Source organism: Cetorhinus maximus, chromosome 27, assembly GCF_964194155.1.
Source record: "Cetorhinus maximus chromosome 27, sCetMax3.hap1.1, whole genome shotgun sequence".
In the NCBI taxonomy this organism is placed as follows: domain Eukaryota; kingdom Metazoa; phylum Chordata; class Chondrichthyes; order Lamniformes; family Cetorhinidae; genus Cetorhinus; species Cetorhinus maximus.
This window is the reverse complement of record NC_135905.1, coordinates 15,155,660-15,171,977: the sequence shown is the minus strand read 5'-3', so window position 1 is coordinate 15,171,977 and position 16,318 is coordinate 15,155,660. Positions and strand designations below refer to the sequence as shown.

Sequence of the window (16,318 nt, the reverse complement as noted above, 5' to 3'; positions counted from 1 at the left end):
AAACTTTTGCAAGACATTCTAACTTCTAACTTTTCAATTCTGTTTTTGAACTGTATAGAAGCCTATTATTTTGGGTCTCTTTGTTTAGCTGATGTCAGCAATCAGCTCTATATGGAATTCTACAGATCAGCATCCAAGCCAGTCCTGGTAAATCAGGAAACAATCCAATCAAAATCAATGCTAGTAAAAGTTGTCTTACATTTGATGTTATCAAAAACACTCTTTTTACTAACATTCTAAGCATGTGCACACATACTCCTACCTGCAAACATTCATCTATACATACTGTATATACTAGCTATCCTTCACCATTAATAATCTATTGCTTTTTCCATCTGCATCAAATTAAAATCAACCTCAGGACATAGCATACCCCTTCCTGTCAGCACAAATATCACTTTGAACCCTCTACAGCTTGCTGAAGAGACTACAGTTTGTGAGTGCAATTTTTCACATTTTCTGATTGTACACAAAAAATCTAGCCCTTTTGGAATCTAAAAGATTATTAAACATCAATCATTTTGAACCAAGCCAAATACACTGTCTGTGTCTTTCTGGAACCGGATATGGGTAAATGTCTCCAGGAAATGAAATGTGATGTCCAAAGCCCAGGCAATATGCATAAGGAACATGCACCTTTTCATGGAAATTCACAAATTAAGGCGACATAGAGAAGATCCAATGATCATTAACATACATGCCAGAGCAGTATACCCCCCAAAGCAGTACCACTCGACAGAACCACCCTCTGGCCATCTGCAAACCATTATGTTAGGCTTGCTGCCCACTTCTGTGCATCTTAACATGCACATGTATACTGTACTAACAATGTATAAATGAAATGCAGTGTACACTGTACTCATAATGTATAAATGTATGACAGTGCACACTGCTAATAGTGTTAAATGTGTGACCATGTACATTGTACTAACATGTATAAATGTATGATCATGTACACTGTGCTTACAATGTAGATATGTATGAAAGTGTGTACTGTGCTAACAATGTATAAATGCATGTATGATTGAATTGTAACTGAGTGGTTACAATTTTAAAAAATAATGCCATTTGTAAAGGCTAAAATGATGGTCTGGAAAACAGAGCAGCAATGCAGTCAGATACATTGTTTAAGAACATTCTTCAAAAACATTTTTTCTAGAATTGATCTTAGATGCAGTATTTTTGGGATTTTTTTTAACTGGATTTTTCCCTTTTATATATCTCTGACAGTTTTGTGTTGGTATTTTTGGAGATCTAGTACATGATGGAGCCAAATGAAGAGCACCACACAATGATAGGCTTTTTTATATGGTTCTCTCACAACCTGAATTCTAAATCTTAGTTTTGCCACTGTGGGAAGATGCTAAGCAGAGGCAAAGTGCTTTCCCAGTGAGAAAAGGAAAAATTGAAGGGAGAATCATTCTGGGTTATCATTATTGAGTTCCAAGCCGTTTTAAAGAGGCAGTAGAGACCTTCTGTTATGATGTGGGAGAAAGTGAAGAAAATATATATTTTTTTTAATGGTATTTTCTTCGACAAAATAAATATACCAGTCCAGATCCAAATATATACAGTTTGAAATATCTTCTCAGTGACATTGTCTGTGCCCTGTCCTCAGCCACAGCAGATGCATGGATCCCTGGAAACCAGAGGAATGGAAGGAAAATAGAGGAATGCATACCTTTGCCAAATGATTATTTTGATAGTTTAAATTTAACAAGGAACGTTGAAAGAATGAAGCACACAAGAAATGCTATCAAAATGTATCAGAAATAAATTCATGAGTGTTATTTAGTCAGAGAAGACAAAATAATGGTGACTTTTATATAAAGAAATTGGTACAAATGTCAACTCCTGTTGGATGATATTCTTGGATGCTTTTAAAATGTTCATTAGAGCTTGCATAATTGGCCACATGTACATCTTAAAAGAGAATCATTATCTTACACATAACAAATCAAGCATCTGCTATTAGGTGTTGAGCTATTTTTATCTCGTCCTACTTAACAAAATATACTAATTTGCAGCTGCATTGTATAGTACAGTGCTGTTAATTATATGTAAGTATTTACCTCAGCAAAATAAGACCTTCGGAAGCCCAGGCAGAATAATTATATTTGCATTTTCCCCTTCCCTCCATCTGTCATGAACGTTTTGATCTGTTGGTGAGCTGTGATTTCTTGGGCACAGAGCAGCCTCTGATACCTTGCCCAAGTGAGCCTAGGCAATACCTGTCAACAGGCTAACAAAGCACAGGGGAGGGAATCATAACTAACCAAATCCTGTCTTAACCCACATTCACACCACACTTCCAATGGAAGTGACTAGTGACCAGAAGCAGGACCACAGCCAGTCTTTTTTCCTTCCCCTAAGTTGGGGATGCTGAACCTAGTATTGGTGCTCTCATGATGTGGTCCATAAATCATATTAAATAACCAAAATGGCTAGATTCTTGGTAACTGTTTTCAAGAGGACCAAATGGAGAGATCGCCTTACTTAATTTACTCCTAAACTTAATTAATGAAATCATTTAGCTAAAGGAGAAGCATAATGAATTCAATGAGCTGTTTGTTAAATGTTTACTCCATTAAGTTAAGCATAAATCTTCACAAACAGTTATGGTTTACTTTTATCTGAGCATGTCTTTGTTATTTCTACAAGTAATTATTTATTTTAACTTAAGTTTAACATGAACTGTAGATATTTTAAGCTCCAATGTTGTTCACCTGGGTAGCAGTAAACACTTAAAGCAAGTTTCTTTTTTTCTTGCCCAGATAAAGCAAATACTGATACCTCTTCAAAAGAGAACACTGAGGAAAACTCTCTTGATTCTGAGCCTATAGCAAGAGTTGTGAAACGCAAAAAAGGTTGGCCCAAAGGAGTGAAGCGTGGTCCAGCTAAATGGAGACGCAAAGCCGAGAATAAAACTGGTTTTAAACTCAACCTATACACGCCGCCAGAAACTCCCCTGGAGCCTGACCAACCAGTCACAACAGAGGAGAGGCAAGTAGTGATTGAGCAGCAAGTTGTAGTTGAGAAGCACAATGATGTAGCCCCTATAATAACAGAGGAGGATGAACTTGAAAATGAGGAAAAGCCAGAATCCCCAGATAAATCTATCTGTATATCGAGTGAGGAGAAGGAGCCAGTAGAAGAACCAACTGAAAAAGAGCATGACCATGTTAATGGAGTTCCTGAGGATGAAACTGGTAATCATGAACATGAGGAGGAAGATGATGAAGAGGAAGCAAATCAAAATGAGGATCATGATGCAGATGATGAAGATGACAGTCACATGGAGTGTATTGAGGTGGAAAAGGAAAATCCAGAGGAAGTATTCAAGGAGGAATCCCTAAGCCAAGAGCCATTCTTAGAGTTAAATGTTCCAAGCAATAATACAGAGCAGAAAGATGAAATGGATCACATTGATGACCCTGTGCCAGATTCTGATGAAGACCAAAACAATGATCATGAAAGGAATTCAGAACATATACCAGATTCAGATGAAGATCACACCAATAATCAGGATCATAAGGACAATGGCAAGCAGACCCCAGAATTTAGAGAGGAAAATGTAAATGCAGAACCTGACACAGAGACAGTGCAAGCTGTTCAATCATTAACACAAGAAAATAGTGAACAAGAAAATAATGAGCAAGTAAATACATACCAGGACTGTGCAGAAACCATGGAGGCTTGTAGGAACCTGCAGAGTTACACTCATACAGAACAGAGCCCACAAATGAATGACTGCCATCAGTCAGACCATAGCAGTCCTCTTTCATCTGTTCATTCTCATCCGAGCCAGTCAGTTCGTTCTGTAAACAGCCCTAGTGTACCTCCCATTGAGAACAATTATACTCAGATCAGCCCTGATCAGAGTGGTATTTCTGCTCCATCGTTACAGAATGTAGAGACCAGTCCAATGATGGATGTTCCTTCAGTTTCTGACCATTCACAACAGGTTGTGGACAGTGGCTTCAGTGACCTAGGCAGCATTGAAAGCACAACTGAAAACTATGAGAATCCAAGCAGCTATGATTCAACTATGGGAAGCAGCATTTGTGGCAACAACTCAACACAGAATAGTTGCTCTTACAGTAACATATCTTCCAGTAGCCTTACTCAGAGTAGTTGTGCAGTGACTCAGCAGATGACTAACATTAATGGTAGTTGTAGTATGATGCAGCAAAATAGTATCAACTCTCCACCAAACTGCAGTGTTAAATCTCCCCAAAATTGTATAATTGAAAGACCTCCCAGCAACAATCAACAGCAGCAATTGTCACAGTGCAGTATGACCACCAGTTTCGCACCAGCAATACAAATGACAGACATTCCAGAAACTGGGAACTCAACCATCAGTATCTATGAAAGGATGGGCCAGGGTGACTTTGGAACAGGGGGTTATCCCCAACCATCTGCCAATTTCAGCCTGGCCAAACTACAACAGCTAACTAATACAATCATGGATCATCCATTGCCTTATAATCATTCTGCTGCTGTTACTTCCTATGCAACTAGTGTCTCCCTGTCCACTACACACACAGGCCTTGTCCAACTTCCACAGTCGCCTCATTCCTTATCTGGGGGAGTACAAGCACAACCTACAATGACACCCCCACCTAATCTTACCCCTCCACCAATGAATCTGGCTTCACCACTACTACAGCGCAATATGGCAGCCCCAAATATTGGAATCCCTCATACCCAAAGATTACCAACGCAAATGGCAGCCAAAGGCCATGTTGCCATACGTTCCAAGTCTGTGTCTATACCACCTGTTGCTGCTCACCAGCAGCAGATCTATAGCCGTGCCTCACCATCTGTGGCCATGCAGCCTTCACCTCGACCTCTGACCATGCAGCGGGGCATGAACATGGGCCTAATGCCAGCACCAACTTACAATGTCAATTCTATGAACATGAATATGAATACGTTAAATGCTATGAATGGGTACAGGATGACGCAATCCATGATGAACAGTGGTTACCATGGAAATCCTGCTTACATGAATCAAACTGCCCAGTACCCCATGCAAATGCAAATGAGCATGATGGGAAGTCAGCCATACACCCAGCAACCAATGCAAAGTAGTCCACATGGTAACATGATGTACACACCACCAGCCCACTACAGTCATATGAACACTGGCATGTCCAAACAGCCTTTGAATGGCTCCTATATGAGAAGGTAGATTTCGCCGAGCATATAAGGTACTAAAGGAAAACCTGCATACCTGGAAACAAATCCACATATAAAAAACAGGTGTATGGTGATCTACTTTGAAGATCAGCTGTTTGTCTGAGCTGTCATGATAAAATTATATTGAAGAAGTGGCACTTTGCATTCAATCTGTTGACAGAAGGAAGCCTTATTTATTTTGTTTTAAGTCAAGTTGGGTGAGGATTGTTTTCATCTTTGTACATTCGTATTTTTCCTTTCTGAGTTTGGCTTGAACAGAGCACATCTTCGAAAGAAGTATGGAAACTGAGATAGTACAGCCATGCAATAGAAACTTTAAATGTGCCTATTTGCCCTTGGAAAGGATTTTGAAAGTTAGAAAATAGTGAAGATAAAAGCCCAAATAGCAGACAGCTAAACTACACCAGGGGCTGGAGCTGGGGATTCTTTTGTTCCTTGGACTTCTGTTGTTATACAATACATGTACATTTGATTTTGCGACGCTGATGCCTAATTCAGCATGCAGCAGAACATCATTGGAGAATTTGTTTGTGACAGTGTGCCCTTTAGTAAAACAAATATGTGTTGTGTTTAACAGCAAGCCATTTGTTATGTTTTGCCTTTATTAGGTTTTACTAGCTTTGAAGTAAAATGAAAACTATATTTTTGTTAATTCTGAGACTGTAAAAAAAAATGTAAAAGCGAGACCTTGTGTTCATTTGGCAGTTTTGAAAGGGTTACTTGCAAAAATGTTTAGTGTATAATTGACACATTTCTTTTTGTAACTAATTTCTTTCCTTCGGTGAGGCAGCTTTCTGTTTTATAAATGCAAAATATTCTGTTGGACAAATGAAGACATTCTGTTAACAGCGTATCTGAATATTTGTACCTGTCAGTTTCATATAAAGCGTAGCTTTTTTTTCAAATAATATCAGCCAGCAACAAAAGTGCTGTCTAAGAGTAACTGTTCAGTTTTGTTGGCCCAATGATAAACACCTTTAATTATTCATTGGCATTCCATCAGTAGATTTTTCTATCTTTAGAGAATATTGAAGTTATATTTTAAAAAAATTTAGAACTGTAGTGTGTGAATAGACCAACATAAGCTTAAAAAAAACGCATGTAAAAAGTATTTGTGTCTGTTTATATTGCTTACTTTTTGTAGCCTTTGTACTTGTACATGGTGACTGTAAGGACTGAGAGGAAAAAGCTGGATACATGTATAAAATAGGACACAAACAAGTGAGAGATACACTTGTATTTATCAGTTATCCTTCTAGTCGGTCACTTCAAAGGACGCTGTACATTTTAACATGGAATAAATTATGTTGAGCCATTTCCAGATTTCCTGTGCTCTTAAATTTTGGAGAGCTACTGATATTTCATATTTTGATTTTTATTGATAGCATCAGTTTTGGGGAAAACTGTGTATTAAATGATTAGTGTGGGTTCAATCCTGTTGCTTGTTTGGGAACTCCTATTTACCTGAATTGCACCTCATGAAAGACATGACAAAGCATTTTACCAGATGTTAAAATAGGGCATTAAGCAGGAATGAAACAGGAAAAGAAAAAGTAACTTTGAGAATGGCTAAATCAAGGGTTTTTATGAGACTTTTGAAAGCAGGGAAGGAAGTGGCTCAAAAGCTTACAGGATTAAATTTAGGCAAAAGTTCAAGAAAAGGGGGACAAAACACTGAGAGCAGTAACTGATGGTACTGAAATTGAAGAGATGAATGTGGAGCAAAGGTGTCACAGAAGGGAGAATGCATGCAGCAATGTCTAAATGGAGGAACTGAGATTGGGTGAGGCAAAGCCCTGGAAGGATTTGAAAGCAAGGACAAGGATCTTGAAGCCAATTTGCTGCGACATGTCAAACCAGTAGAGCTTGGCAAAGTCCGGGATGCTGGAAGTGCAGGAAAGACATGGGCTGCAGGATTCTGATTGAATTGTAATTTGTCGAAAGTTAAGGCAGAGGGGCTGGCTTGAGAACTACGCAAAATTAGCAGCAGTCAGGTATAGGGACAATGGTAATGGAGCCATGCTGATGTCAGTCGTTATTTTAAACCCCATTTGTGAAACAAAAAGTGCCATTTAATTCTTATGTATGTTGCATTAGTGCTGCTGATAATTATGAAAATAGAATTGAGAAAGAACTATCTCCATTGGAGCAGAGAAGGATATTTAATGCAGATGATTAAAATTATTGAGGGTTTTGATGGGTGAGTAAGGAAAGACTATTTTCCCTGGTTGGGGAGTCAGCAAGAGCTTGTCAATTTAAAATATCTTTACACACAAGCACTGAATGCTTTACAAAAACAAATGATTGAGGATGAGACCATTGCAAATTTTAGGAAAAAAATTGGCAAATATTTGAAACAAAGTGAGCAAGTGGGCTGTGAGATAAAGCAGGACAATGGGACCAGATTTAATTGAGCTGACCACATGCTAAAGCAAGCATGAGTTACTTGGCATCCTCCACTGTGCACCTTCGTGGCTTTGTAAATGTGAGGAAGAAAATTTGAGCTTAAGCAGGTTAACCAAGTTTCTACATCTCCAAATTTAACCAAGAAGGTAATGAATGGAGTCAAAGTCAGAGACGTGCAAATACTGGTGGAAACTGATGAGGATGACTTTTTGCCATTAATACCCTGAAGAAATTTCAGCTCATCGAGGTGTTAGTACTGGTCGGGCAGTTTGGAAAGTATAGCAACAGCTGGTGATCAATGGAGCAGGCAGAAAATAGACACACTGTTTTCAGGTGATATTGCCAAGAGCTTTTGTATGACAAGGAGAAGGCCAAAAATGGAGCCCAATGGTATACTAGAAGTAACGCGAATGCAGGAGAAAAAGCAATTAGAGGTGTAGTGTACTTTCATTACAGTGCACACAAGTGGGACTGAAATAGAATAGTGCCACTGAGATGAACTGTGGAAGAGATATGTGGGAAGTGGATGGAGTAGTCAGTGATGCCAAAAGCAATGAAAATCAAGGAGACTTAGGAACAAACCATGATCTATGGTCCCATACATATATGACATTATTTCTTTCACCAGATTAGTCTTTGCGTTGTGGATAGGGCTGGGCTATAGGGACAGTGGGGGTATAGCTTACCATATAATCATTAAAATTTAATTGAAATAAGCACTAGATAACTAGCTCCCAAAATAAGCAGCTGAATGCTTCAATTATCTTCTGTGTACTGTAGGTACAAGTTATGAAACCAGTACATTTATTGGATGTCTTTTTCTTTAAGAGAATCCCTGGCTTTACAAAGACCACACTTCCAACAATTCCTCCTCCTCCTCTCTGACTAAGTCACTTACACTCCTGTTCCTGCTCAAATGGTACCTATAGCATTACATTTGTTTGTTTTATGAAAAAAACTTTCATTTCATTCATTACCATTGCTAAAGAACAAAGATTGATCTGAAGATTAATATCCAAACACCTAATTATGGCTAAACATAAGCTCAATAGTGTAATTATGGTTAACCATGAACTCAATAACCTATTTATCATCCGCAGTATTTTGCTTTTAACCTATTTATCAATGAAGCAAAAATCTACCTTTTTCTTAATTGACAACAATGTAAAACATGCCCTTTTCCATGGCAGCCCAATATAGTTCCTGTGTATGTGGGATATACCTTTTATTTAAATTGTACATCAATCAAGATTCTGAACATATAATGTTTGTACTGTGCCATCAATAATTACAGTTGCCATAATCTGAAATCTTGTTCTCTTAAACTCCATTTGTGAAACAAAATACCATTTATTTCTCTTTGTGATTGCTTAGCGTATTGCACCAATGCAGCTGAATAATGGGCTATTTTTAAGTGTTTGAATAATCCAGAGAAATAATTAGTAACATGTTCTTAGGCTGGATGTATATAACAAAATACAAAATCCTAAGTGATGTTTGACATCATTAGTAAGGGGAGGGTCTATTGCTCAGCAGTTTATTTAGAACTAAGGTTGACTCAATTTGCAGGACATGTCCATTTGTTGTGATTTAATAGCATCTGTACATGCTGCCAAAGCAAATTATAAACTTATTTGATAATTCAAACATCTGTAGGCTTTTTTCCCCCATTTCTGCAGGAGAGGATGTACACTGGTAAATAATTAGTTATACAAAAATGGTGAGAAAATCCAAAATTAATTTGAAAGATATTCTCAATAAATGTAATTAATTATGTAATTAGATGAGCTATATTGCTGCATGTGAAATATCTGTAAGTTTAAGAAGCTCACTCTTTTTGTATCTTGCAGCTGCTGTGCATATTAACATGACTTTATTGTGGAGCATATCCATGTTTCTCTCCACTTCTAACCAATAAAAATGCATATATTAGAAAGGGGATAGACTTTCTGCCAGAATTTATCAATGTGGCTCATGTTGGCTCAGGCAAGCAATGGCTATGGATCCTTTGAGACCTCTGCAATACAGCCTGTAAAATTTGGTAATTTTCTTTTGTTTGCTGTACATCTCAATTCAGAGGCTCTGCCTGTAGTAGTTCTTGTTCATTGGAACTCAAGTGGCAAAACCTGCAGCAAAATATGAATTACATGGGCAGTGATTCAGGAAATCTGCCCCCACCATAATTTTGTTTCCATCATCCCTGCCCATGGCAGTTCTACAAGCTAAGGACACAGTTTCATTTAGAACTGTTTAGAGGTTTGGGAAAATTAAGGCATGTGAGTAAACAAGCATTTTCTGCGTTTCTCATGGAACTATTTTCTGCACATTTTGTTTGAAGACATTTTCGCAAATTTCCTGATAAGTTGCCAATTGAGAAATGTATTGCAGGGTGATCTTGATTGCCTGCTTTTTGTTAATACCAGTTCCTAAAAATTTGGCCTGGGTTTTCACTAGTAAGGATGACTTGGGAGCCCTTTAAAAATAGCAGGCGGGTCCTGATTCTGGGATTCCGAGGCTCTGATTTTTGGGAGTGTCTTTAAAGGGTGCGGGCTGAATCCTGCCAAAAGCCATCCAGCGCTTCCAACCTGGCCGGCTCCATTGTGGGGACAGGCATGTCCTACTACTCTGCAATTTTCATGGAGGCGGGCCAAGTTTCTAAAGATTCATGGTTCACAGCCCCTCGGGGCTACATGAGGGGACCTTTTAAAAAGTAAGTTCAGAAGGTCCTCCTCGTGCCCCCATGCGAAGCTCTGCCCTTCCAAACGCCTACCCCCATGGCTCCTCATGCCCCCTATGCCAAGCTCAGCTCTTCCACCCATCCCTCATGCCCCCATGCCAAACTCTGCCCTTCCACCCACCCCCATGACCTTCTGCCAAGCTATGGCACTTTTAAGCCCTTTGACCCATTGTACACTGTCTAGAACCAATGAACCCTGTAGTGACAGTAGTATGTGTCAAAAAAAGGCTTTGAAGAAAAGTAATTCATTCATAACTCCTCATGTTGCAAGAAAAATAATTTCAGTAAAGTTAATGTGTCAATCATCCAGACACATTAAAATATCAGTAACAGAAACCACAAACCCTTGAAACCACTTAACATTGTGTAAACATTGTGAAATGGACAGCATAAATCAGAGAGCCTGAGCTGTTAGTCAAACAATGTTTTAGCTGGGGCTTAGGTGTTTCAACAAGTTTAATGGATGTCTGGGCTCTCAGCCAAGCCTTATTATGTATGCTTGGCTAAGGGCCCAGAGAACTAAAACACCACTCCAGAGAAAACATTGTTTGATTGACAGTTCAGGCTGATCTCTGCTGTCCATTTCACAATGCTTGTCTAGGCAACCTTAAGTGTTTTCAAGGGTTTGTGGATTTTGTTATTTAAGGTCCTGGATGATTGACACTTACATTAGCTTATGGTGAAATGACTCCTTTTCAACGTAATAGAAAGTTATGAATTAATTTTTCCTGAAAGCTTTTGTCATGCATCCTACTGCCATTGCTGGGTTCATTGACCCACTCTACACCATAGAACCAATGGGCATGGAAGTGTCATAGCTTAGCATAGGGGCCATGAGGGTCCATAGGGAGTAGGTGGAAGGGCAGATCTTGGCATAGGGATGGGAGGGGGCATGAGGTGGCATGGAGAGTGTTGGGGGGTTGAGGGCTGCAGGATCTTCCTGTTTTTATTATAACTGGGACGAAGACCCACAGCACCAAGGTCGGCCTTTTCAATATCCCCGCTCTGCACCCGGCAGACTCTGTGGCTTCCTCCAAACTTCTTCCCCGGTCGGCTGGCCGACTCCAGCTTGCACCCACCGTCTGCCTGGCTATGAAGATCCCACCTTTGCAGGCATTTTCTCCCAAGGTGGGCAGGCTGAGCCAGGAATTTTCCTGACTCCCGCTATCCACCTCGAGGATGAAAATCAGGCCTTTGTCAGTAAAATTGATTGCACACACAATCTTGATTTGAGTTTGTTAGTTTCTGCCATATAATGTCAATTGATTATTATTTGTGATATCAAATAAAATTATGTCTTTCATCATCATTCAGGCATTCCTCACAAATAGGAACTTTTCCAATCTTGTTTTGATTTTGAGAATTTTTTTTTTTTGAGTCCTGATGTCATTGCACCCATCTTTCATGTAACCCTTTCTCTTTCTTTATGTCAAGACCCAGGATGTGCACCATTGTTTTCGCCTCTCTCCCACGCCCCAGGTTTTGAGAACACTCTCCAAGTTTCCAACAACCCTTTCACTTGACTTTCAGCACAAAACCCTGCAGATTTAGTGAGTTTTAGGAGATAAAATGCAATTTTTTAAGCTCTTTTAATTGCTTAAGTGCTTTTAACCTGGTTTTCCTAGTTGATTTCTTGTGTGTAAACTCCTCAGGGACCATGATTATAATTTTATGCCTTAAATTTCTGCAAGGTGTTCTGCTGAAAATCCAGTTACACTGTTGCTGTGGGATTTCCACCAAGTGAAAGTGTCCCTATCGGACTTCACCCCATTGTTTTTTTTAAATCTGTTTGGGTGTAGTTAGCTGTATGAGAACTGAAGACTGCTATGTCCATATGCATTTAACATGGATCTGACCCATTGGATTTCTATTTATCACGGATGCTGAAACTGGCTATGAAATTAACTGTATCCCACTTCAATCTAAATGTAGATACCTCATTGATTCCAATCAAATCTATCCAGGCCATATGAACCAAATTCAAGTTAACTTATTACAGAATCAAAATAGTAACATTTTGTGTGTACTTTTTAAATAGGTGACGAATTCGAATCCTTTTAGTTACTGAGTATGGAGGAATTTGGAAGAATGTACTGAAGCACCAATGGGCAGGAAGAGATTTTCCATACCCTAATATCTGCTCTGTAGACTTAATGGGTTAAACTTCAAGGGCTTGAACAGCTCTTATCATTTTTATATTCTTAAGCACAATTGAGTTTGTCTGGTCTGTCTGTAGAACTTTATGAATTGTATTTATCCGTGTATTTGTTAGTATGAGAACAGAATATTACTCTGAAGGGAATGGTCAGTACAAATACTTAATCAATATTTCACCGTGAACAAGAGGATTCAAGGAGACATATCCTTCAAATTAACCAGTCAGACAGAGAGCACGTGCACAGGCACCAAGTGACATTGTTTATTCAGCATAGACAGAGATTCATGTTGCAGCAAAACAAATTGCTGTTATCTTTTGGGACTGTATAATGCTAAAATCAGCAACTACAAGTCATTACAGACAAAGTTTGCAGACAAAATGGGAAATTGTAAAATTGTAACTAATTTTTTAAATCTGTTGTGCCGTATGACAAATCAAAAGCAACTTTTAATTATGTTCAATTGTAGTCTAAGATCATTGATATACACTGACATAGCTCCTCTCCCTTGGGACAATTTCTCTCAGATCTGTGGTAGCAGAGAGTGACTTCACTACAAGCTGGTCCCATCAGGGTACACTACATATAAAAATGTCCATATCTCTGCCCACCAATTTTCTCTTTAAACACAGGAGTTTACGTGTTCAGCCTTTCAGTCCAGCATTCAAATTTCTGCAAAAGAGGATTTCATCCAGGAAGATAAGATGGGTTTTTCTAAATGTTTTTAAGCGTGGTCATGCACTGGTTCAACCAGGAAAGGCTAAAATTTTCACACAAATGTTTTTCCCTCGCCATGCTTTATTTCAGCCTTTTTTTCCCTCTGGGATCTGTGACAGCGATTTTCTGCCCTGTCACTATTCCTTGGCAGAGGCTAGCAATCCCATTTCCTGTAAATGGGAATATGCCTAGAGGTAAGTGGTTATACCCAGAAGTAACAGAGTTCCACCCCATCAGAGATGTGCTCCAAATAAGAGGGGTCAGAATACCTAAGCTGAAAGTGTCAGCAGCTCATGCATTTTATTGAAGCTGGATCTCACTTACTAACAGCTAACCACAGGTGCTGTCTCCAGTGCATAGGCAGTATGCTGGTTTACCACGGCAGTGTTATACAATTTCTCCCTGCTATGGCCTCAGCCAGGTTGCTGGTGGTGGTGAGATTATGGCCAATGACACAGCTGTGTTGACAGAGATCATAGCTTTAGACAGTGTATGAAGGAGATGGTAGATAGGTATGCTCTGTGTAGAGGGACAACATCAGATACCCTGGAGCTGGAACAAAATAAAAACAGAATTACCTGGAAAAACTCAGCAAGTCTGGCAGCATCGGCGGAGAAGAAATCAGTCAACGTTTGAGGGCTCGAAACGTTGACTGATTTCTTCTCCGCCGATGCTGCCAGACTTGCTGAGTTTTTCCAGGTAATTCTGTTTTTATTTTGTTTTGGATTTCCAGCATCCGCAGTAGCTTTTAGCTTTTTGTTTTTACCTTGGAGCTGGTGCTCGCTTAGTGACCAACCAATCATAGGCTCTATCTATCTTCCGCTGTGATTTGTAAATGCTGTCCTGACCAGCCTCTCTCATTGCACCCTCCATAAACTTAAGCTCACCTAAAACTCTGCCATATATATCCTGACTCCCCACCACGCCATGGCTCCTGATCTGGCAATGTCTTGATTTTCAAATCCCTGCATGGCCTTACCCTGCCCCCAGCTCTGCAACCTCCTCCAGCTCTCCAAGATCTCTGTGCTCCTTCAATTCTTGCACAATCTCCTAGGGACACAATTAGACCAAGGCCAGGATTTTTAGGTTGGCGGGGTTTCCCTTCCCACCATCCGAAGGGTCAGCGGGGATGTGTCTGCCTGGTAGCAATTTCAAGCTCCAATGAGCGTTAGTTGGCTGGAGAAGGGAATTCTGTCCTTCACTCAGGAGGAAGTACAGCCTTTGAGAGCTCAGTCTGGCCAGCAGCTCTCTAGTCCCTGCAATGCAAGCAGTCCCTGGAGTCTAAGTCCCAGGTGTCCAGGCAGAGGTAAGTTTGAGGGTTGCAGGGCAGGGAGGGTAGGGAAGGTCTTTGGGGGTGGACTGGTCAGTGGTGGATTGGGGTGTCAGGGGAGAGGTCGAGGGTGGGGGAGGCTAATGGAACATAATGGGGGTGGGGTTGCCTGAGGTCAAAAGGGGGATGCTGATGGAGACAACCCCCACTTCCCACCCGAGGCCTGAACCTAATTATTTTTGGGCTTCCTCCATAACTGGGATGATCTCCTGCCAGCCTGAAAATTGAGGCTGGGTGGGAAACGGCCCTTAAGTGGTCAATAATTGGCCACTTAAGGGCCTCAACTGGGACAAGGGTGGGCCATCCAAGGGCCTTGCCTGCTCTAGCTTAAAATTACAGAGAGGTCGGGGCGAGCGGGAACCCAATGGGAAGGCCATCCGACAAATTTTACACTCAATCCCCGCCTACAAACCCACCGGAAGGGGAGTGTAAAATTCAGGCCCTGGTGTGAAGCAAAAAACAAATCTCCTTGTTCACACCTTACGATATACAGTGTCCCCACTTAAAGTTGTGGTCGCATTCCTGAAAAGTGCGACTTTAAGCGAATCAGATTTTTGCATTAAAAGCAATGTAAAAGCTGTCGTTAGGTTCTGAAGGAACTTTCTCATAAGAAAAAAAATTATACATTTATGAAACACTTTACATTGCTAAATTCCTATATTGGTAAATGAATTAGCTTTTAAAATAAAATACATTTTAAAATATTAAAGAAATACGCTAACTTTCTACTTCCCTCCAGCTCACTGCCCACCCTGCTTCCCAAACCTCCCATTCATCACACGTCCCACTTCCTGACCCCTGCTGTGACCATCTGGTTTGTGGCCCTGCTGCTCCCTGACCCCCCTCTCACTGCCAACCCTTGTGGCTCACAGCCTCTGCCACTCCCTGACCACCACCTCTTGCCAATCCTCTCTCTTGCCAAATTTCCTGCTCCCCAACTCTCCTGCTCGCTGCTTCCTTCTCCTGAACCCTTACCTCGAGCAACAGACAAGGGGACCAGCTTTGACTTGTAGGAGGATACCATGAACCGGAGGATCGGGAGTGAGAGGGAGGGTCAGGAAGCAGCAGAGGCTGCTCCAAGATGCTGTTGATTGGGTCATGTGGCCCTATGTCAGAGCCACGCGCAATGACTTTAAAATAGAACTCAGGATGCTAAACAAGAATACAGGCCCTACTAAATGGCTGAAAATAAAATGTAACAGCTTCAAACGGGTCAACTCAAAATGGGGAGTTACTGTACAATTTTGGTCTCCTTGCCTAAGGAAGGAAATGCCTGCTTTGGAGGGAGTGCAACAGAGTGTCACAAGATTGATTTTTAGGATGACAGGATTGAGCTGTGAAGTAGGCTAGGCCTATGTACCCCAAAGCTTAGAAAAATGGAAAGTGATCCCACTGAAAAATATAAAATTCTTGAGGGACTTGATAGGGTAATTGCTAAGAGGATATTTCCCCTGGCAGGGGAGTCTGCAACTAGTGGTTACAGTCTCAGAGTAAGGGGTCAACCATTTAAGACTGAGATGAGGAGACATTTCTTCAATGAAATGGTTGGATCCTTTAAATTCTCTATCCCAGAGGGCTGTAGATGCTCAGTCATTGAGTATATTTAAAACAGAGACTGATTAGATTGTTGGATGCTCATGGAATTAAGGGATATGCGGAAAGTGTGGGAAGGTAGAACTGAGGAGGAAGATCGTATTGAATGATGGAGTAGGTCCAAAGAGCTCAATAGCCTATTCCTACTCCTATTTCTTACCACCTTATGTAAAA

At 40.4% G+C, this 16,318-nt stretch overlaps 1 protein-coding gene across 3 annotated transcripts in view; it reads left to right on the top strand.

The window, feature by feature from the left end:
* kat6b (K(lysine) acetyltransferase 6B) overlaps positions 1–6,522 on the top strand; it is a 170,474-nt gene extending 163,952 nt beyond the window's left edge. For all 3 annotated transcript variants that reach the window (XM_078530782.1, XM_078530784.1, XM_078530785.1), the window contains one exon: positions 2,775–6,522. In XM_078530782.1, the coding sequence (XP_078386908.1) occupies positions 2,775–5,197 (2,423 nt within the window). In that variant the 3' untranslated portion in view covers positions 5,198–6,522. The remainder of the gene's footprint in view (positions 1–2,774) is intronic.
* The last annotated feature ends 9,796 nt before the right edge of the window (positions 6,523–16,318 follow it).